The sequence below is a fragment of the Corvus hawaiiensis genome, chromosome 16, assembly GCF_020740725.1.
Source record: "Corvus hawaiiensis isolate bCorHaw1 chromosome 16, bCorHaw1.pri.cur, whole genome shotgun sequence".
Taxonomy (NCBI): domain Eukaryota; kingdom Metazoa; phylum Chordata; class Aves; order Passeriformes; family Corvidae; genus Corvus; species Corvus hawaiiensis.
In genome coordinates, this window is record NC_063228.1 from 5474972 (window position 1) to 5498962 (window position 23991).

The 23991-nt window shown below is 41.2% G+C and overlaps 1 protein-coding gene across 5 annotated transcripts in view; it reads left to right on the forward strand.

Moving 5' to 3' along the window:
* SDK1 (sidekick cell adhesion molecule 1) overlaps window positions 1-23991 on the forward strand; it is a 388047-nt gene that overhangs the window by 277807 nt on the left and 86249 nt on the right. For all 5 annotated transcript variants that reach the window (XM_048320697.1, XM_048320702.1, XM_048320699.1 and 2 more), the window contains exons 19-24: window positions 2836-2951; window positions 5977-6169; window positions 9144-9242; window positions 13766-13957; window positions 15838-15959; window positions 23248-23357. In XM_048320697.1, the coding sequence (XP_048176654.1) occupies window positions 2836-2951; window positions 5977-6169; window positions 9144-9242; window positions 13766-13957; window positions 15838-15959; window positions 23248-23357 (832 nt within the window). The remainder of the gene's footprint in view (window positions 1-2835; window positions 2952-5976; window positions 6170-9143; window positions 9243-13765; window positions 13958-15837; window positions 15960-23247; window positions 23358-23991) is intronic.

Below are 23991 nucleotides of genomic sequence, written 5' to 3' on the forward strand. Positions count from 1 at the left end.
AAAATCCTTTGTGCAGACAGCCACAGCTTCAGTAAGTTACTCTCCATGATCTTGGAAAAGTATTTGAGTTTTGAAGTGACCAGAAGGTCAATTCTGATTTAGCTTCCTTCAAACTTCTTTTCTTTTTTAAATGCAGAACTGCTCAGATACCTAAGGAAGTCTTTAATATCAGGACATAAAAGGAGAATTTTATACTGGCACTTTGAAGTAAATTTGAGATTATAATGCCAATATTTTACTGATTAAAATTATAAAAATGTATTACATTATGCCTTCTGCAGTATAATTAAGCTTATGCATATCAGATGGACAATGTTCTTTCCATCTTTTAAATGTATTAATTGACATTCAGATGTTGATTTTTCAATAAAGATATCCAAGAAGGAATTGTGATTTTCATGATTTTCAACGTTCTGAAGGTTTTATACTTTCTGTTCTTAATTTTTACCATTTTTCATATTGCAGCAGGTACTTGCTCTGCTATGACCATATATTCTTGTTTCAGGAAATTATCTCCTAAAGAACAAAATATATTTCCTTTTTTAAAAAAAATAACTAAGGCATTTGGTTATCCACATTCCTAAAACTGTAGTAAACCTATCCTCAAGTGTTTGCCTGAGCTTTTTTGAGGACTGTGAGGACCACAAATGAAAACTTGGAGCTTGATGATGCTCAGCTGATTTAGCCTTCCTGACAGGAGGAGATGAATCTCAGTGATATCCTGGTGACTTTCTGATAACAAAGTAACATGAAGATCTGTAATACAATTTTCTTCTGCAGTAACAAATCTCTGGCAGTTACAATATCTGAATATGCAAATATGCAGGAAAGTAAGAATTTTGTCTTCTAAAAAATTTTATGCATTTAACCATTAATTATACGAGGTATTGCACGCAAAAGTAGATTCAAATATATCTTGTGGCTCATAAACAGTTTCATCAAGAACGTGAATAAGCAAAAATGCATTTAGTGGGGGACTGTAGCCAAAGCAACTCATTATGACTGTAGAGTGACTTTAATATTTATGACTGTATCTCAGGATGATTTGGTGAATCTCTTAACTACAAAAACTTTATGATGTCTACAGGTCATTCAGATAATAGTATAACCTTCTAAAAGCGCACAGGGAATTATGATACATGGCAGGAAGTAGGACCTGGATTCTAATGAAAATTTAGAGTACTATCAGATAAACTCTGCTTCCAGAACTCAATAATTATGCATAGTTCATAAATTGTGACATCAAGTTTTAAATTAGGGCAAGAAAGTTCTGACTAATACACAGCTACTGAGGTTAAAAAAGTGTGCAGAGGGAAGTTGTGGAGCCATGGCAGAATCTTCAGGGAATTTTAGTGACAGAGAGGGCATGGGAGTGGATGTTCTTGTCATTTCAAACCTGACAGCCTTGAGGATTTCTCCATTTTTCTGTGCTGATATTTCTGGGCTGTGCATGTCTCTGATAAGTGTGCACTGTCCTGTCTTACTGTAGTGTGTGCACCAGTTAAGAATAATGCCCATTTACGTCTCTTCCAAACAAATTATAACTTGTGGTGGGAAAAGGGGCAGCTTTGCCTTTTTGAACTTCTTTTCATCATTTCTTTTCCACGCAAAGACTCATCTCCCGAAAAGTAGTTTGAAACTTTAGAAGTTTCTGCCCTGTTTTTGAAAAGTGTGGAGGAAACCACCATTTCTCAGTGGGAATTGTGGATACTCCTTAGAAGCACAGATCATTGGGCTTCGGTAGAAATTTTCCCTTGGAAGCAGAAGGAGCAAAGCCTTCCAGGCTTCGAAACCACTTGTGGATAGTTCCTCTTTCATAGCATACAAATGCACATGGCTGTCAATAGTGATATTTTTGAAGCATTATTAAGCTTATTTTATAGGATTTCAAGTGTCTTAGTCCATTTTTTTGTACTCAGATAGCAGTTTTCTTCTTAAAATTACTATAAGCTTGATAATTTCAGAAAAAATAGACCTGTCCATTAATATTCTTTTCTCTGAGAATTATAGAAATGGCATCTTAAAGCAGTAAGTTGAAGAAATTGCTCAGAATGAGACATTTTATTAAAAGGTGAAATATTTAAGTGCTATTTTTGGTTGTTTGAAGGCAGCATGCTTTTATGCTCCTTGCTTTCTTTTGTATTGAGAAAACATCTGTCTAATTAAATCCTTGGCATAAAATGTTTATGCAACTTTTAGTAGATTAGAGGATGTATTGGCTCAGGATATATATATAATCAATTCAATATACATGAATGTATATCATATCAAGATAAAATGAGAACATCTCCCAATTCCCAAGAAAAATCTTCATTGCATGTGATATGACTGGTCCTAATTCTTTAAGCAGTAGTAAATAATAAACAGATGCTGTTGCCAGATTATAATTCACAATTAGAACCTTAATTGTGCAAACTCTGTGTTTTCCTGTCTGATCTGGGGAATTGAGCAGCATTAAAGGACTCGAGAAATTTCTCTCAGAAACTGTTCATTCTTGGTGCACTCAGGGATGACTGAAAGAGCTGTGCTCACCTCTCCTGATCTGGCTTCTGCCTCAAGTCTTTCTGAGAAACTCCTCTGCAGGATATTAAGCTGCAGAAACCATTTCTTCTCCTCCCCTTGAAGGAGTCTCCAATACAAGATGAGAAATTAACCCAATTACCCAGCTTTCCAAATCACTGCTGTTCCAGGGGAAGTGCATCCTTCTCTCAAGGTTGTTATTACTCTGTGACTTGTGAGTGACACTCATTGGTTCTGTGTTCATTTTTCTCTTTTTTCCCCTCATTCCCTATCCACTCTGTTTTATCTTGTTCCCTCTCTGCTGCCTGGGAGCAGTGCCCACAGCTCCACCTCAGAACGTGCAGGTCGAAGCCGTGAATTCCACAACCATCCAGTTCCTCTGGAACCCTCCACCCCAGCAGTTCATCAACGGCATCAACCAAGGGTACAAGGTGAGTAGAGACTTCAGATAACGTCTGCCTTAACAGTCCTGGTATAAACCAGAATTTCATTCTGATAATCTCTGAATCTCCAAAGTGACTCTGTGCTCCCAGGAGTATCTTACATGGGTAAAATGAAGAGAAAAGTGAGCAATTGTTGATCCTCACAGGGCTTGGAGCAACCTGGGATAGTAGAAGGTGTCCTTGCAGGACATGGCAGAGGTTGGAACTGGGTGATCTTCAAGGTCTCTTCCAACCCAAACCATTCTATGATTCCAATATTTGCAATTTATGTAAGTTCTGAAAAGGGAATGTGTCATAGCCTAGAAGTCCTTATACCTTTGTCATTTTCCTGGCGAGTTTCCAAAGCCAGAAAGCAATTCCATGTCAGTTTGGAAAGTCACCACAGGAGACATGTCATTGTGGCACTGAAAACCAACCTTGAGGTTTCTGTTTATGCTAGTGCAGAATCACCATTCATTTCACTGGGAGCCAAGGCATCACACTAAATATTTGCCTTGACTTTCCCACTGTGATGATCTGGGAGATATGAGAATGTAGAATTTATTAATCAGGCAATACCTGTTACAGTGCACAGAGCAGAGAGTGCTTAACAGAGCCTCTGACCGGCGGAGTGTTTGCTGAGGAACTGGGTGGGGTGGTTTGTTCCTGCTTAACAGAGCCTCCATCAGTGGTTCAGTGGTCAGGGCATAATAAATGAAGGGTTTAAAAACTTCCATGGAGAGAACAAAGAGAAATCTTGCAGGAGTCTCAGAGCAACAAAAGGGAAGACAAGTGTGGTTTATGAGCAGGGAGGAGCGAGATTGGTTTGAGTGTTGGGTGAAGGGACATGGAGTGGTTTGAGGAGGATGCTGTAGTTTAGAAGACAAGTTGTGAATTAAGGGATTGTATATGGACTTGAGCTGTTTCAGAAGACTTGATCCTTCTCTAGGAATGTCCCAAATTGACAGGGAAACTGAGACAGACAGAGATATGCATGGGAATTTTGGTATTTCTGCCCAAACCAATGTAGTTCTCATAAAGACCAGCAGTGGTTTGAGAATCCCACTGCTAAAGAGCTAAATACATGTAGATGTGTGTCTGCTTCTGGCAGAAATAGAATCAGTTCTCAAGGCTCAGTGACTGACAGGCCTGCAGTACAATACCCTGAAACCCCAGCACAGAAAAAGTACTTGGCTTCTGTTCAAACTCTGGAGAATAAAAGCACTTTTGGGGTTCAGTGGACTGCAGTACACTCTAATTTTCTGGTCCAAGTCCAAGCACAGGGAGCCCAGGTTTGCAAAAGTTTTTTTTCAGATTTTCATTCTCTGTTGTATTCAGAGTTTCAGTGTAAGGATCCTTCATCTCCCTGCATAGCTACCTCTAATTTATGTTTCCATTTCTTCAGCAATGGTATAAAATAAGTCAGATTGTAATTTATATCTGTCAGTGGACAATGAAGACTTCTGAAATTATCAAAATTTGTATTTCTTCTGATTTCTTTGATTGCAGTAGATTGCCACAGCTTTGCCACTCTGTTTCCCCCAGAGAATTGGAGTACAAAGACTGTGTGAGATCATTTCTGTCACTTATTTCTACAGAGTAGCTTTGTGTATGATTTATAAATTTCTCATAGTCAAAGCCAGGCCTTTGCCTTTCCTAAGGATTTAACCCATTTTTTCCTTTAACTGACAAAATTGTTCACCTGTATTTTCTGCACATATTTCCTCACGAATGTGCAACGAAATGCACTCAAAAAAGAGTTCAGTCCTCCAAAGTTATAAATGCCAATTGTAATCCACAGAGGTGATTTAGAAAAGAAAGTAAAACTTACTATCCTCTTTAACCATTTTACACTTTTATCTTTTCTTTGAAATTTATTTGCATTTCAATAAGTTGTAAAGTGCACCTTCTCAAATATGAAATATTCCTAACAAAATTACCCCTAATATTCCCCTAACTGTGCTTTCAGATTGTCAGGGACTCTAGACATTGGCTAAGTGTGTCAAATATGGCTTATTAATTTCAGGTATCTTTTCATGTTTATGAGCCTGAAATCAATACAAGTAGCACGATTTACACAGCCCTTGAGTCAAGCCTGGAATTTTAACATTCTCTTGTAACCAAAAACAATAAGGATTTTTGGACAAAATAAAAATTTCATAAACACTTTCAAGTTTTAGACCTCTAAGCCTTTAAGGTGATTTCAAAAATTGTTTCAAAATTTCAAAGTCATTTGCCAAAAATGAATCTTTTAAGTCCTCATTTAGGTACCTACACATGAGGTATTGCACTCTGAGATACTGATCGTCCAGAACATCCACTGAGATGAATGAAACCTGGAAGACTGGGCTCCTCTGACAAGCACCCTATTTTAAATGCATGAAAATGTCTTCAGGAGTCTAACTTTTGGGACTCAGGTGTTGAAAATTGTAGTAATCATCTTTACAACCATTTTCTCTTCTTTCTGTAGTTCCAGAACTGCTTGAATCATTCGCAGTGTAGGTGTCCCCAGTCCAATGAGCTTGTAATGCTCCCAGCCTGTGAGGCAGGGCTGCTCACTGGGGTGCTGGCAGGGCTCTGGGAGGGGAAGGGGATGTGTGTCCCCCCTTCTCTCCCTCTGATCCCAATAACCTCCCCAGACAGTGGGATCTTTAAAGAAAATAAGGTAAAGCATTTATGTCAGAGTAACACTGAAAATACCTCCTTCAGCTTGCTTTCAGCAGCAGAGACCGGCCAGGCTGATGAGACAAAAGGCTCGTGTCATCTGAATAATAATTTCCCATAATTCTGGCATTGCTCAGTAGCAGCCATGGAGAATTGCAATGCTGGTGTATCCCATCAGCAGCGAGTGTTACAGACATCCCTCCAGTATCACAGTGCTGCATCCATCTGTTCAGCATCAGAGTTGACAGTAGTTTAACAGCATTGGTTGGTTCTTTGCAATCAGATTAAGACGGTTTTGGCAGCCAAACCTACTTTCATTCCAAATAGACACAACTTCTAATGAGAGCTCATCCATGTTTGAATTTCCCAGCTCCTGGCGTGGCCAGTGGATGCTCCGGAGAGTGTGACCGTGGTCACCATCGCTCCAGATTTCCATGGTGTTCACAGTGGCTGCATCACCAACCTGAAGAAGTTCACCACCTACTACACCTCAGTGCTGTGCTTCACCACCCCGGGGGACGGCCCTCGGAGCCCTCCCCAGCTCCTGCGCACCCTGGAAGACAGTGAGTACCTGAATTTTTAAATCTCTCTTCTTAAAATTTGATCTCAGGTTCACGGTCACTCTGCAATCTCTTCTCAAGTGACCTCGTGTCAGATGAAGACTTCAGCCAGTTTTCCATGGGTGTTCTTTTAGCCTGTGGCAGATATTTGAATTTTTTTTCAGTATAGACTAAACCTGGATGAATTTTTTTACATTGGTGATTAGCTAAGAGCTCCATAGTCTGGTTCAGCCAACACACAATGCATTGTTTGTCTGTGAATCCTTGTGCTCTTAAATCCATGTTCAGGCACCCAGATAAATATGAATTGATCTTCTTAGGAACTGAGCACTGGAACTTCCTGTGGAGGTCAATGATTAATTTATGATTGCTTCCTGCTGTTATTCAATGTATTGAAAATGTCTGTATCGATATTACATTGCAAGTGTTTGTGTGAAAGAACCAGGCTCATGGCAAGGCAGTATATTGCATTCTGGAAAACTGAAGGCAGGATGAAATAAAATGAGCTGGATGGTTTAGCATATAAATTATTTCCTGCATCAGAAAAAGCTTTGGTCTCTGTGGCTCCTTGAAGTTGTTTTCTCAAGACATATTTGGGCCTATCGAGTGCAGTGTGTGTCTGATGCAGATAAATTGCAGTGGCCCTCACAGCTGACTGTGTTCACGGTGATCTTGGCTCTGGCCAGTGCTTCGGGAGCATCATAAACACTGCTGCACATTTACAGGCTCAAACCAGAGTAAAAGGTGTCTAATTCATCCATTAAGATATTGTTTTTAGAAATACTACTCTGCCTTAATAGGGACCTTTTAGGTTAGCCAGTGTTCCCATAAAGAAGAATCCAATCGTCGTTAACATTCATGGGAGTGAGGCTCAAAGTGCTAATCCAATTTTTCACGAGATACTTTTGAAGGAACCTGGAGAAAATTGCTTTCCCACAGATTTTCCTGGTGTGGTTAGTCTCCTCTATGTACTAGAACTGTGCCCCAAGAGCAGGTTGTAGGCTTAAACCAGAGGTAGGAATTTAAGGACCAGAAATCTGTATGAGCCACTAATCTGAACTCCAGCTTGTGTGTTTGGGGTGAAAGCAAAAGGTGTTGTGGAAAGAGAAACATGCATTAGGTTCCTGTGTGCACCATCAGCTTTTTTGCCCATTTTCCTAAGGAAACAAAGATTTAGCCAGTGATGGTTTGTAAATGTGCCTGTTGAGTTCATCTGAGCACAGTTGAACCCCATGGTTAATCTCAGTGAGTGCAGAAGGGTAAGAAACCAAAGATACAAAATTCCTTGGATTTCCCAAAATTAAACAACTGGGAAGAGGAAAGAGAATATCAATATTTCTGCTGAAGGAAAGGCTGCAGAAATGAACCTTAAATGCTTTCCACAAAGTGGGAGAAGGGGGAGAGTCATTGCCCTGTCTCATTGAGGCTATCTCAGGGAAATGTTGGGATCATGTGCCATTTTAAACACAAGAGAATTCCATCAGGAAACATAAACCAAGAGAGAGCCAGACTTGTGTTTTCTAGATAATCTGAGACATTTCTTGGTGTGTCCAGCTGTATGCTGCAAGGAGCCTCAGCAGGAGAGATGAGCAGGATTGATTTATTTATTTATTAATCCTGCAGAATTGCTTCCCTGGGTTTTCACAGCAGCAGAGGAGTTCCATGCAGGATGGTGTAATGCATCCCGGCAGAGAACTCCTTGAAGTTGAGTTGCTTCAGGATTTATGTGGTGGGAAAAAAGATTTGAAAGGCCTGTCATTCATGTTTGCAGGTGATCATTTTCTGTCTGTATGGCAAAGTTAGGCAATCCTTTAGGAAAACAGGGATCCGTTTGCTGATGAGCTGCAGGTCAAATAAAACCTGACATCCAGTCAGAAGTGCTCCTGGCCTGCAATCACCTGCACCTGTGTTTCCTGATGACATTGGGCTGTAACTGCAGGGGAGCTGATTGGAGCAAGGCTTTGTGTGTGTGTGGTTTCCATGTCTGCAGATCCATGGTCCCAAAGAGTGGTAATTCCATGCTCTTGGTGAGCATTCCTGGGATCAGTACTGGATCAGCAGTTCTGTGGTGCTTTGACTACTGGGTACTGCAGAGTGGATTTGGACATTTTCCTCACTGGGACTGCAGAATCACAAATGGGGTTGTAGCTGACCTACTGGCAAGTTGTGGGCTTTTTTTGTCATAGCTGGAGGGGAATGAGAGGCTGGACTAAATTGAAGAGGAAACAAAACATGAAATTGCAGACAAGAAATTGCCAACTGATGTCAGTGGAGCTGGAGGATACTCAGGCAGGGATCCAATGACAGAAGCACAGTGAATATAAAGTGAACAAAACCTCCTTTTTCCAGTACATCGATTGAGGACAGAACAGCACTTGGATCAAAAATCAGTCAGGTTGTCTTCCTTGAAGATCAAAATTGAGGGAGGATGGCATATTCTTGACAGTCATTCCATTTTATGCTCTTTCATTGCACACTGGGGAGCTGAAATTTTTAAGAGCTCTTGAGCTACCTCATAAAAACCCTTTAAAAGTTTCACACACTTGTATTCATTTTACAGAAGACAGTTGCCATTATGTTGGACATTTTTAGAGTTGTTTTGAGGGAATTTATCCAAGCAGTGGCTTGTGACTCTGTCCTTGCTGTGACCTTGCACACGGGAAAGACTCTTTCCAGGTGAGGGGATTGCTGGTGGTGTTGCTGCACAGAACAGTGCAGGTAAACACCTCACATGTATCCTTCCTTGAGCAAATGCTGTTCAATCTTCCCAGAGCTGGGATGATGACTGGGTGAAATAATTGACGTGATGATAGCTAGAGCATTTCTTCCCACCTTGCATTCTCCTCTCACCAAGGTTTTCAGCCTCCCTTAGTGCTGGCTCCAGGATGTATTTCTCCTTCCCTAACCTTGCCCTGTGAATCTGGTCCCAGTTAAGTGGGGCTCAGCTATTAACAGCTTTCCTCTTCTGATTTGCCAGAGCCAGGAGCTGTGGGACACCTGAGTTTCACCGAGATTCTGGACACCTCACTCAAGGTCAGCTGGCAAGAACCCGCAGAGAAAAACGGCATCATCACAGGTATCAGCCACTATCTCTGCTTTTACTTTTTTTCTTTTTTGCTTTTACTTTTTACTTTTTTACTTGTGTGGGGGGTGGAATGTGTTGTTGCAGTGAAAAACTGTGCAGTGGAACATTTAGGGAGAATTTGGGCTATTGCTTGTTTCCTCACCCCTCCTCTGGATAATTGAGATGTCACCAGGGAGTGTTACACAAAGTACAGCTCCAATTACTGGCAGCTCATGATTGTGGTTACTGGAAAAGCAGTTTGTGTTAGAAATCAACTCCCCACAGGGTGTCTGGTCTTGTTAAATCCTCCGTGACCTCCACCTGCATTACTGAATTTTTGGAAATTTGTGAGACTGTGCTTGGCCTTTGCCCCAAGGGTGGGGGGTCCCTACACAGAGTTCACAGCTGCAAAGTCTGGATTGGCATTGCTGAGGTTTGCAATCAAGACCAAGCCTGAAATCAGCAGAATCCTTCATCTGTGATCAAGTGGTCTGGCTGTGGACTGCGTGACAGAATTTGCATGTCATTACTTAATCTGTTATAAACCGTCACAGGGGTTCAGAACTCTCTTGTTTCCCTTTGATGAGTCTGCCATTTGACAAGCTATTTATCTGTTTACTGTATGCCAGTGTAGATACAACATCAGCAACTTCATTATTTTTCATAAAGGAAGCTATAAATACTTGAGGAAACCTCTAGTTCTTATCGACAGAGGCAATATTGTTTTCAGATGGTAAACTATTGCAGCTGCACAAGATGGAAATTCCATTTAACAAAGGCTTTCAAGGTTTTGAAGCACAAAAAAAAGCTCCCAGATTTTAAATTACTGGAGACAGTTGGGAAGGGAGAAGATCATTTCACACAGATCAAAGTATTTCATGTTTTGAGCATTTAAATGTATGTATTTTTTTTTTAAATTGTGTTACCATTTTTTTTAGAGCGCATTTTAGGAGTTAAAAAAAATCAGATTACCTGACCCTTGACTGTTGAAATGTTATATCGGTCTAATTTTCTGGAGCATTTTAACTTGGACAGGTGTAATTATTTTGATAGGATTTCACTTGTCAGTGTTTTCCTCTGTGTATCTGTAACGTGCACCATTTGTAGCTGTGTGCTCCGTGCTGTTTGTGGAGTCCTCATGCAGATCATCTCCGGCCTCTCCACCACAGAAACCTGCCTGAAATATGCACTGATTTAAGTGGTTTGAGAATAGAAACTAATGACTCCTGAAAGCAGAGTAGTATTGATTCAGTGAGGATGTCCAAAGCCTTTCAAGCCCAAGTGCTTAAATTTAGGTACCTCCATCCATGATGTAATACTGATCCTTGTTAAGCAGCAGGTAGCAGCTCTGTGCTTGGTGTTGCAGAATTACTTTGCTAAAAACAAGCTTCTCCCTCCCAGAATGGGTTGAAACCTGATGGAGCCAAATGATGGACTGTGTTATATTTGGGGTAAATAGTTTCAGAAGGAATTAACTGAAGAAGTTCTCTTATTCAGGACAAAATACCAGTGTGAAAATGCACAGCAGAGTTTATACGGAAAAAGAAACCTCCTTAATGATGCAAATTGCATTTGGGATAGAGGAACAGCAAAATTACTCATGCCCTTAGCACCTCAGAGGTTTAGAGAGGGCTGCTTGGAGATCTGAGTGCGCAGGGAGGCAATTATTCATCATTTCTGCTCGTTGATGTCTTTACTGGACCTTCTTGTTCCCTGCACGGGTGCTGGGAGGAGGGAAGCACAGAGGGGGTGCCCAGCAGCCAACCTGCTCTGGGAAATTGCCCATTACTCTTGCTGTAAATCTCAGTATCTTCCTCGTTCCCTCAGCAAACATTGATTTATGAGCATCTGGATGTGGACGGACAGTTTGTGATTGGGCGTAGTGCTCTCGTGTAGAGAATTTACTCCACATCAACAGAAAATTATTTCTGAAACTCCTCTGGTCATTAGTTCCCGTTAGGCAGCGTTTTGTGGAGTGCCAAACCGTGGGGGAAGGATCTGTGGCACCTTCCCTGTCCTCACTCACAGTGGAGCCAGAGGAAACCCTCTGGAAAATCCGGCTGCACTTCCCACGCACGTTTCTGGCAGGGATCGCATCTGTAACACAGGGAGTGTGTTCTCACCAGCCACATGGCCCAGAGTTCTGCCCATCTGCTGCTCAGTGTGGCTGAAGTGCTACTTGGGGGTGCAGTGCTTGTTGTTCCTTTCCTTCAGCGCTTTTTTTTTCATCTGTTTCTGTTATGCCTGATTGCTTTTGGCGTTGTGTCTGCTTGCTGTGTATGTACAGATTTTCTGTTCTCATCTTTTATATGACTGGAATTTAACTATACATCTGGGACTGAAATCCCCGACAGTAAATACTGCCTCTTTGCCTTTTCTTCAATTTACACAGAAACTCAGGATATTTTTCCTGGTGAACTTTTTTTTTTTCCCCCAGAAAATAAATACATAGAGACTATGTGCCTAATGGGCGGGAAAGCTGGGTCTCATCCTGTGATCACAAGGGAGAAGAGATAAAATGTCCAAAGAATAATCACCAACATTTGATGTATAACCTAAGCTTATCCAGATGGGAGAGGAGATATCTCAATCACAGAAGATTGCCTGGTGCATGCTGAATGACACTTTCTATTGTCCATAAGCAACAAATGGATAGAGGGAGCATTAAAAGTCTCCTGCTTATCTTCCTCTGGTTATTTATTGTCTGGAACAGACTGCACCCACAGCTATTGAAAGAAAAGGGTGTTTGTGATGGTCCTTCTGCTTGCAACTCCTTCATGCCTCTTCACTGAGCATCAAATGCAGGGGACAGTCAGCCCCCACCTTTCTGCTCATCCTCTGTTCATTCAGGCAACAGAGTCCTTAAATTTTGTCAGCATCTTCCTACAGATTACAATCCTGCCTGTGCTACATCAACTCTGGTCTGGCAAATGGCTCTTAAACCTTTTCAGAGAGCATCAAAACACCACAGTGTTTCTAAAACACCGGTAAATTACTGAGTTAATTAATTACCACTCCAACACTTATTTAAAACCAGTTCCAGATGAGTGTTCAGGAGTTTTTCCCCTTCCCCTGTGCAGTGCAGTCAGAGGAGCATTTGTGGTGTAAGTGGAATTGTTGAAGCATCACCTCCCTTTATCACTGCCCCCTCACCTGAAACATAATTAATGACTGTGTGAGCACACTGAGCCCATTTTCATGCAAAATCAGGTTAAGATGAATCCCTGTCAGTGATGGCAGCTCACAAGAGAGGACAGAGAACATCTCACACCTCTCTGGCTCTTGCAGAAATATTTGTCTCACCATGCTTTTGACTCATGAGATTATGATTTCTTGCGGATTAATACCGTGAGGGGTATTGCTACATCAATTCATATATGTTAATCAGCTTATCATGTCTCTTTCTTTTTAAAAATTTGAAAAAAAAAAAAAAAAACCTCAAGCCCTCTAACTGGTCCGAATTCCTCATCTTAGATGATGGCAACAGAAACCCAGTAGGGAGTTTCTTCAGCCAGTTTGCCTTGTGCATGGTTCACTCAGTGGGATTCCTTTCTGTTAGTCCTTTTCACTCACATCAAATTTCACAGGCATTCAAGAGCTATGTGTATTTTTTTTTTTTCTCACCCTCTGAGTCAAATCACAAAGAAAGCGGCAATCAAGCAAACTTTTCAGACATGCTCTCTGGGGACTGGCACAGCAAGGTTCACATGGGTTCAAATGAGAATAAAGTGGGACTGGGCAGGAGGAGGACAAGCAGATTTGGAGGTAAAATTGAGCAAATCAGACAGTGGAAAGTTTCAAAAGTTCTTGGAAGGCAAGTGGTTATCAAAGAGATAAAAAGGAAAGCCTGGTTGTGATAGAAGAATAATATGGAGGTCAGGGCAGGTGCAGCTTTGGACAATGCATTGGCTCCAAGATGGTTTTGAAAGGAAGGATAATGATTCACCCTGCTGAAGGATTTCTGCAAGGAACAAGCGGTGGGGAGTAGAGGTTTTTCAGTTCCTAGAAGATTCCCACAATGTTCCTGCCTGATTGTTACTGTCAGATTTCTAAGCATTTCTGAGCAGGCAGCAGTGAAGGTTACTTCAGCCTGCAAAGGGAGAAGTCCTACTAAGCACATGGAGCTTTTTAATCAGATATTCCAGTAGATGTTATATTTTCCAGTGTTTCTTCCTGTTTGCTTTGTAGAGTTCACAGAATGAAAGTCTATCTTTCTGTCATGTTATCCGCAGGTTTCCAGGCCATTTCATAGGAAGCACAGAAAAAAAAAGACAGTTGAGACCTCATGTTTTCCTAGTAGGGGCATACCCCGTGGGGTACCTGCATCAATTGTTTATCAGAAATAACAATATTTTAAAAATACTTGGGTATTTTAGCCAGTGTGTACTTGAAGGAGGGTTTTTTCTATTTATAAAAACGACCACAAGGAATGGCTTAAGGAACAAGGATCCACCACTGCCCACAAGCACGGGCGGGAATTCTCTGCGTTATTGGAGAACTGTGTCCCCCTGACTTGTGGGTGATGTGCTTTGCAGGGTACCAGATCTCCTGGGAGGTGTACGGCAGGAACGAGTCCCGCCTGGCCCGCACCCTGTCCAACAGCACCCTGGAGTACAAGATCACGGGGCTGTCGTCCCTCACCACCTACACCATCGAAGTGGCGGCCGTGACCGCCCAGGGCAGCGGCTGGGTCACCTCCTCCACCATCTCCTCTGGAGTGCCCCCAGGTTGGTGAAGCTGCAGGGAACAAAGAAAATGTGCCAGTTCTTCGTGTTCCTGTGGTCCAAAGGTCACACGTTACTTCAGTTCAGCAGTAATAAAAACGATTTTATTTGTAAAGCACTGGAATTCTTTGCCGCGTAATTTAGATTTAATTTTTGGAACAGAGTGAAATGTTAACGTGAAGATATTTACGGTTTGAAATTTCCAGGAAGTTGAGGGGGTTTAATACAAATACAAAAGGAATTGTAGGTCTGACAATGGAATGGACAAAGTAATAAAGTGGATACAATACAGAATCTCTTGACATTTACCAAGTGACATCAGAATGAAGCCTGGATCAATTCAAAAAGTGTTGCTTTGGGGGAAGAAATAAAGTTTGGGTGATATTAAAATGAAAAGGATTTTCCATGTGGAAGTAATACAGCTTATGTCAACTATGAGTGTTTCACTTGTACAGTGAATCTAAAATCTTATTTACAAGAATTTGAAGTTGTGGCCTGAAAAAAGATTTGGGGGGAGGCAGTTAGGTCCCACATTGTCCGAGTTACCATTTGGGCACCTGTATATTTACCCTTTTTACATTTTGTTTTTAAAATTCTACACTCCACCCCACCCAGTATAAAAAGCAAACTAAACAGCCAATTCATACCTCAAAGAATCAGTTGCAGTTAATACAGAGGTTATAGAAGTAGAATTTCCCAAAGTGGAGCAGTTATTGTTCATCACTGAGGGAATTCAGTTTTTCCTTTTCCAGTATATTTGAACTTTTCTGTAGGTCCTGAAGTATGTTTGCCCTTCTTTTCCCTAATCATAGATAATTGTGACAAGCTGTAGACTGGATCAATGCCATGATATCTGATGGCAGGATGCCTGCCAGATAACAGCATTATCCCACTTGGGCAGGGTTGGGTTATCGATCGTGGTTCCCACAAATGTGAAGTAAGAACCAAGAAATACTGGGTATTTGTGCGTACTTGAAATATATGCCAAAAAACGGCCCATTTTTGGCCTTTTGCAGTTGCACAGAGTGCAGCATTATCATAAAATTACAGAATGGTTTGGGTTGGAAGGGACCCGAAAGATAATTTAGTTGCAACTCCCTGCCATGGGCAGGGACACCTTCCCTGCTAATAATTACTGATTATAGTAGTTATTTCCATTTGTTATAAATGCAGGTAACTACTGGGAATTTATTCTAAACACTCTATATTTAATCTCTTCCCTGGACTTGGTTTTGTTGTTAATTCAGATGATACAAAAAATGTAAATGCCAGTATAATCTTGACTGATGGGAGGCAAAGACCTGATTTGGGCTGCAGATTTTTCCTTGTAGGAGGTCACTCTCTTTATTTGCTACAGGAATTGAAAAAAAAAACTATCTACTTTAATCAGGCATCAGAAATGCCCTGGGAAAACCCAGATATTAGAGGTTAATATAAATACACTACCCAAAACTTGGAGTCTTTTCCTGTTGTAGTTGTATGTTCTCTAAGAAGTAAATAAAAATTGTTGTCATTTAATTCTGAGGAAACAGAAGTGCAGTGGAATGAGGTGACTTGGCAGACCTGGAGCTGGGCAGTGCCTTCCCCCCAGGACCATCAGGGTTTGTTCATTGGGAAGCTTCTCTAAAATAATACCTGTAATTCTGTAGCTGGGGTCTTTCTTTCCTCGTTTGATCTGTAAAAATGTGGTGCATGCTCAGAGCAGCAGAAATAGTAATGCTGTGTGTAATACTCTGCCAAAAAGAAAAGAAAAATGACCACAACTGGGGAAAATAGAGCCCTTTTCTCTGTGTTTTTTGTATTGGAAATTGAATGTCAGCTTGTGTTACCGACTCCTAGACAAAGAGTGTTTCTATCTCTCATTTACTTTTCTGCTTCTCCAGAACTTCCAGGTGCTCCAACCAACCTGGTGATTTCCAACATCAGCCCTCGCTCTGCCACACTTCAATTCCGCCCAGGATACGATGGCAAAACCTCCATCTCCAAGTGGATAGTGGAAGGCCAGGTATGTCCCTGACAAAATTATCCTAATGAAGGTTCTGAGGGGATAAAAAGAGTCCTAACCTAATGAATTCCTGTTGGGATTTCAGGTTTCGTTACTTTGGGTCAGAGCTCCTCTGTAAATGGCCTGGGGTAGCTGTCCAGGGGGTCCTGGGAAGGTTGGGATGCAGGGGGGTTTGAGAGGCTCAGTTCAGAGATGTCTGTGTCAGCCAGAGAGAAAAGGGTCAGATGAATGCTGGAACTTCTCTTCAAAAGAACAAGAGAAAAATGTGTTATATAATACATATATATATATATGTGTGTGTGTGTGTGTGTGAGAATGCTTATCCTTAAATAATTCACACAGGTTTCTGTTTATGTTCAGAAGAACACCATGTACACCATAAACAGCACACACAGCACAGCTTTAGTCCATCTGTCTGTTTTTAAAAGGATTTGAAACTTGTGTTTACGTTCTGTGAGGTGTCTTTTCAAAAGTTTGGAATTGTTATCTCAGAGATTCAGCGCATGGGAAGAATTGCATTGAACAGTAAAAATACCATTGTTCTTGAGATTGAGTGTATTTTTCTATCTTGTAATGGAATATACCAAGGTTTTCTATCCAGGCCTCTAGATATGAATAGGATGAATTCTCTTCTTCATCAGCTTTAGACAATATCCCTCTTTCTGCTGTCATTATGCCTTGGAGGAGTTATATATTCCTCATTTGTTCTCCTGACAGATGAGCTTTGCTTCTTCCTTTCCACCCACTGATCTTTATAAATAATATAATCTGTTTTTAAGACCGAATGTTGGACTCCTTAAATCACCCTCACCACATAGACATGTTGATACAATCACTTCACTTGGTAATGATTTTGTTGTGAACAAATTGGTACATTTGGTGCCATTTATATACACATTATGGCATATTACAGAATTAAACACCAAAATCCGATAATATGGTGGCTTAGCACATTCTGAGGAGCATTTTCCTGCTGGAACACTGCATTGATGTTGCTAGGAATTTGTTAATTCAGTGAGTTGCAGAATGCTACTGAAGTGAAGCAAATTTGAATGCTTTAAAATTGCAGTGATAATTACCATGAAGTTCATCTGCATCCTTGAAAAGCCTTGGGTACCAATAGGAGTTTGAACAGTCCTTGGTGTGCAGGGAGGGAAGGGAGGGTCTTTCTCGTTCACAAACCCTCACCAATATCTCTAGCTTTGCTAGAAAAGTCCAGGGGTTCTTGGTTCTGATAGATCCAGGAATTATTTGCTCCTTTTGGGGAAGGAGTACAGCCAAGTCCTTGTGGGATCTGGGCAGTCCTTTTAACCACAGCAACCCTGCAAGTTTCTCCTGCACCACACCTCACTGCTCAGCTTTGATACAACACAAAATGTTGCTCCTAGTGGATTTCAGGAAAAAATGAAAATTCTTCCTCACCTGATTAATGAAAATCAGTTTGGGTATGCAGAGAAGTTGGTGACTCCTTAAGGATATAGCAAATCCCGTTTCCAGGATGACAGCTGCGTATGATCCTTTGTTCACAGCCCCTTCCTGCCAGCACTCCTCTCAAACTCCTTCTCTCTGAAAGAGCAGTTTCACAGCTCCTTTAGCCAATCTAAAGCAGAGCTCTCATTGTCCTGCTCCGGTTCCCTCTCCCCATCCCACTTAGCAAGACTTTTCCTCCTCCTGCCTTCTGTGTGCACTGACACAGGATCAGACCCAGAGCTGCTGGAACTTTGATCCAGCCAAGAACAAATGAGTTTCAGACAGATCAACTCTGCACAGGCTGTGTGTGATCAGAACATCATAGTAAGGGAGGGGGTGTGAGTATGGCAATGGGAGCAGAGATCAGGGCAGCAGTGCCTCTGTCTCCACTTGGATCCAAGATGCCTTGGACCTGCCCACCTTTCAAAGAGACAAAAGCTTTTGCAAAATTGTTTTTCGCTGCCAGTGACACCTCAGTCTCTATTTCTGACTTTCATGTGGTCTGTTCTCAGCTGGGATTTGTCCATGCTGGGATACAGGCTGCTGTATTTTAGCATGGACAACCAAAATTGCTCCTTAGGACTGTGTTGGATTGAAGGGCAGTGGTTGTACAATACTGAAATGGAAGGAGGGGTTTTGTCCTTCTGGATCTTTCATTCACTGACCCATGTACAGCTTTTAATAGCACTGTTAAGTGTTTCATGCCTTGGCATTAAATTAAAAGCCACTTAAGGGGTGGTTTTGCACACTCTGATTTTAAAGCTGATGGTATTGCCAAGGGACAGGATGACATTTAGCTATAAAACATTAATCTGAAGTTGGGCAATTCATCTGTGTCCCTCCCCCTCTGTAAGGGGCTACACCTTTGTTTTGGGCATCTTTGATATTCTGAGTCTTCTCTTCCATCTCTACTGGGGATTTACCTTTCACTCTCAATGTCTGACTCCTTACAGACAAAATTCAGCTGTTTTGTATTCACAAACACAACCAACCTGCCACCAACGTGTTTTTCTTCTTTGTTCCTCTATTTGGCAGAAAGCTTCCTTGGTGAGGGCAGGTCTAGAAAACGTTCAAAGTGCTCCAGTTTGGCAGAGAGCCATTTTTGAAGTCTGATACTTCATGAACAATTTGGATGAGAAACACAGCTGAGAATTCCAGCTGACGTGAAATTTTGTGCATCTGGCCTTGGTTTCTGCTTTTTGTGCCTGGGTGTAAATTCATGGGAGCCACTGTGGAACTAATTCTCAATTATGTCAATGAACATGAGAGGAGATCAAGTCTTTAAGAACTTAGTGTTGGTAGATACTAAAATATCAAGCGTTAAAAATCCCATTTCTGTGTTTCTAGTGAAGGTACATTCTGTACTTTTGAAGGGAGTTTTTTCAAAATCACTAGATTGTTTCTTTTCCATCTTTTTTATCTAGACTCAGGACTGGAGGGAACTGGATTTCCAAAACAGAGAACTACAAAAATGTACCAATGCTTTTAAAAAATACTTCTAACTTTTTTTTCCCTATTACATAGAGTATAATCTAAAGGGAAGAGGCTCAAATGTAATACAAAGATTCCACTGACACTTGTTCAGAGGGACCAGCAGTCCCCCTGCCTTGTGGCATAGACACTCACAGGTAACTTGTTCCTCCACAAAGAATTTCAGAAAATCCTTCCAGCCATCCTGTCCTCTCAGATGCAGATAGAACATAGGTTGCAGACTCTGTATTTTGGCAATTTTCAGCCAAGAATGACAATGAATCCCTGCTGGTGTTCATGTAGTTTCATGTTTGCACTCTGTTGCAATCCAGTTTCTTATTTTTCTTGTGTTGGATTTTTCCTGGGGTTTTGTCAGGAAAAATGTGCATAAATGGATCATAGAATGGTTTGGGTTGGAAGGGACCTTGAGGATCACCCAGTTTCAACCCATCCTGACTGTGCCTTGGTGGGTGCTCAGTCCACACCATTGAGCTTATTACAGAATCTGGGATAACTTCTGCCCAGTCTGGTGTGTTTTTCTGGTGATTAACATTATTTGCAGGCAGCACAAGACCTGCAGAATGGCTGAAATTTCTGAAGAGGTGTCACATTTCCTGGAGCCATGAACGTATGGCTATTATAAAGAGTTTTGCTTAAAGCCTTCCTGCTGTTTTTAGAGACACCTTTGTATGAATGCCATGGTGAGCAGCAGCAGAGTTTCAAAGTGGTAAAACCTTTAAAGTATTATCTCTGTGTTCCCTTCTAAAGCCGTGAGTTGGGAAAGAAGTTGCAACTTTAACCATGAATTTGTGTGGTTTTGTGGGTGAAGTCAGTGACCCAGATAGGATTCATCCATTGCACCAGGTGATTCTCTGGGCGTCGTTTTCACTTCAGAGCTGGTAAATAAAGTGTCTGAAACTCTGACAGTTTTATGCCCTTGACAATCTCTAAATCAAAAATGGCTGAATCAATGTAAGGATTTAGCAAGAAAAAAAATTGCACCTGAGCTGACATCCCCTGAACTGAATTTCTCCCAAAACGATTTCAAATGTGCGAGTTATGGACCTCTAAAAAGAAAACTCTGACACATCTTGAACTATAGTAGGACACAGGGTACCTCTATAATGTACAGAAACATTGTGTTTGCCTTTCCTGCAGTTAGTACTTCATAACTGAAGTTTTGGAGGCATTGCTGCCTTACACAAATGATTTTTTCATTCCAAATTTTAATTTTTGAGGTTGTTTTATTTTTAAGTCAGAATTCTGCAACTTTGCTCATGCAGTGCATTCCATCAGAAAACGTTGAGTCATTTTATAAAATATGTAACGTTTTCCTTTTAAGAAATGGAGAAATTAATGCATGAGGAAGTAAAAGGTTCTGATATCACTATCAGTATTGTTTTATACTGTCTCATTCCTGCAATAATAAAGGAATATGCCCTTTTATTGGATGTATTGCTTTGGGAGCAGCTGAGGGGTGGGAAGGAATATGTGCTAAGCAGTGATGGCTGATGGCTATTGAGCATTCTGTGAAGTGTCTTGGGGGATAGAGGTGTTTTAATTGTGACAGTCCTGGGGTCCCTGGGGGCTGTGGCTCTGTGGCACAGAGAACTGGGAAGGTGCAGAGTGTGTTCCTCGAGTTTTATGCTGATGGTAACAGAAAAGCAGTTGGTGCCTCATCTGCCTCCCAAAACAAAGCACCCACGAGCGTGTGTGATCTGTCAACAAACACCATCCTGCTCTGAAGTGTGCATACACTGTTACCCAAAAAAACAGCTACAAGAAAGAAGCCTTTAACTTCACTTGATGTTCTGCAGAGCAGCTCAGAGTGGGCTCTCTTGCCCCTCAAAGGACTCTTTTATCCCAACCACTGCCCGTGGTTCTTTCTGCCCCGTGGGAATCCCTTTGTACTCCGATTCTTGAAACTGATACATTTCCTCTGATCTGACATCAGAGTGTTTCAGCAAAAATAATTTCCTTTTTCTTCCAGAGCCTGAAACTTGGAATCTGCTGTAGATTTTGGGGAACTTAAAAATATAAAGTCCATCACGGAAGGTTTTCTTCTAAGGCTCACTTCTGAGAATACATACATACATACATATACATATATATATATATAAAATAAATAAATAAATGAAACTTCTTTTGAGCAACGTGGACCTAGTACAAGATCCTTAATGTTTCCACCTTTGCAGCCCACCAGAAAATGTCTCACTTGAGTCAATGTCAGCCCTGCTGGGCCATGTGGTCCTTAATGTGTATTAACGACCTGCCTGCTCTGCGCAACAATTGCAACCTGTGGGCCTACTTTTTTTTTCTCCTCATTATTTTGTTAGGCAAGAAATATTTTAAAAAGCTCTTACTGCTCTTAGAATACAAAAAGACAACTTAGCCACCACTGGAGATTATTTGCAGCCTCCAGAGCACTGTGGATTGTTGCTATACAATTACTGCAGCACTTGGAGGTGATGCTGTTAAGTGCAAGATTTGCAAAAATAAGCATTTACTATAGACTTCCCACAGTATTAATAGAAAATTCATTTAATAAAAAGTATTTTCTGTCTCCTAGACTGAAATCAACCGTCTCATCCTTTCTTTGTTTGTGTAGGGCTTTTTTCTCCTTTAAATGTCTTCATCAACTCTTTGTTCTCCAGGTTCACTTTAGGGATGTTCTGTTTTACCCTGCAGACCTGCATCAACTTGTTTCCCTTCAGCTTCCATATCCATGGGCTTCACTACAATTTGTGGAGCTTGGTTAGGACTGGGAATTTTAAAAAGTCCACAACCTTCACTACCATCTATTTTATATGTTGTTTAGTGTGTGGCAGTGACCTTGATCCCCAACAAGTCTGAAATGCTCATCCAGACCTGTTCAGCCACATCCTCCAAGGAATCAGTGCTCTGCTGGGAAGATCAGAGAGGATTCTTTCCACAGTGCAATGCAGAACTTATTGCTCTGGCCTAATTTTCTTTGTGTCGTTTCCTCATGCACAAATATAAATATGCAGCACATCAAGTCCTGGGTGAGCGAAGAACTAAAACATCTATAAATAAATCAGGCTGCTTCTCCTGAAGGGGGGAAAAAAAAGAAAAGAGTGAATGAAACCTAATTTTCTATTTGAAGTACTTGGGGTATGCAAGATACTTTGGGCTGTGGTGCCCATTGAGTGTTTGACAGCGTCTGTGGCCATAACTTGTACACAGAACTTGCAAGGGATCTGTTTAAAAAAGATTAAAGGAAATAGCTCTTTACACAGTGGGTTGTGAGCTTCTGGAATGTGTTGCCACAGCAGCCTGTGGGAATAGATAGTGTCAGTAGGTTAAGAAGGGATAAGGTGTCTTCGTGGATAAGTCTGACTAGACACTGAAGGGAAGAGCTGCCCAGATACCCTGTGCCATCCTTCAGCCCCTGACTGTGGATACCAGGGCGAGGGAATTGGGCTACACTCACCCTTTGTGGCAGGGTTGGGACACCAGAGGAACGTGCTCAGTGCTAGGGAATTATTCCAGGGGCCTTGCCTGAGCTCCCCTGGGTTTCAGCACATCCAAAGTGAAGTCTGGCCATCCACCCCTTCTCTTCTCCCCTTCTCCACACTCCTCCCATGGCTCTCAGGCACAGCCGTGCCCACGGATGCTGCATCTTCCACGTCAGGCTCTGGCCTTTCTCTCATTCCCTGTTGGCTTCCTTTTAAGTCCTGATTCATCTTCATTTAATCTCCAGAAAGCTGCATGGAAAGCAATGCTCAATTCTCATCAGTGTTTAGTCCCTTCTAGCACTGCTGTGGCTGAGGGCCCATGTTGGGTAACATGTTGTGATTAATTAATACAAAGGATTGCTCATGGAAAAGTCTGGTCTGAGTGCAGAGCAGCAGATGAGGTTAAAACACTTTTGTTCTTTGACTTTGTTCTTGTTTCTCTGTCTTCATTTCCATGGCACTTTGCCTCCATTGAGACTTACTTAGTATGCATCAGTTCCTGCGAGTTATTATCAAGGCTATTTTTCATTCTCTTATATTACTACTTGATACTTTTGTATTGTGGCAGGAAGATTGAACAGGGTATTATCACTCTCATGGTGTTTTTTCTGGAGTGGATCTTATCACAGGATCGGGTGAAGTCCCATCAGGTACAAGGAGACTTGGCTAACTTGGCTGGGTTTTCCCTTTTACAAATAACTAGTCGTATAAAAATTAATATTAACTGGAAAATGTTTAAAAGCGCTTGTGCTTCCATTGCTGTGATGCCACAATGACACTCATCATAAAAGAGGTTACATATATTTATTTATATGTATATTTACATAATTTATAATCTACTTTGTATTCCTTCTTACCTTCCCCTTGTACAGGTTGGTGTGCTGGGTGATGAAGAAGAATGGGTGACTCTTCATGAGGTGGAGAATGAACCTGATGCTCAGATGCTGGAGGTACCAAACCTCACTCCGTACACTCATTACAGGTAAGAACAGCAGGTAATCAGCTGCAACATGGGGAAAAAAAATGAGTAAATAGCAGCATGGAACAGCTTTCCTAATCAGAGACATCTGGCCGGGTTTTATAATCTGAACTAAAGGGGAAAGTTTTGCTGTTTTTATAGGTTATACTTAAAATTACTAATCTGATATTGTTAATTGTAATTTACATACAATCCAGTTGATAACATTTAGAAGGAAATTCAAGTGCCCAGTGAGATGCTTTTACAAGTAACTGCTATCCAGTGATTTCCCTCCCTGAAGGGAGCACCAGTGGAACATCAGCCAGTGACAAATCAATTGTAGCTAAACTGGTGCAAACCTGTAATTACATATTTGCATCAGTTTAAACATCACTTTATTGATTTAACTTAATTTGGTAACATCAGTTAGATGAAACCTTTGTTTATAAGAATTTACTAAGTTAAGCTTAATAGATAAAAGCAATGCCTAAACTGATTGAGGTGACTCTGCATTGTGGGTGCACCCCAGTTAAACAAGATTGATTTTTAAATCAATCCAATCCAAGCAATGCCGTGCTATAGACAAGACTGGAGAATGTGAGGTACTCAACCCTAATGAAAAATACTTTCATGATCCAGCTTGCTAATGTAGAGGCTG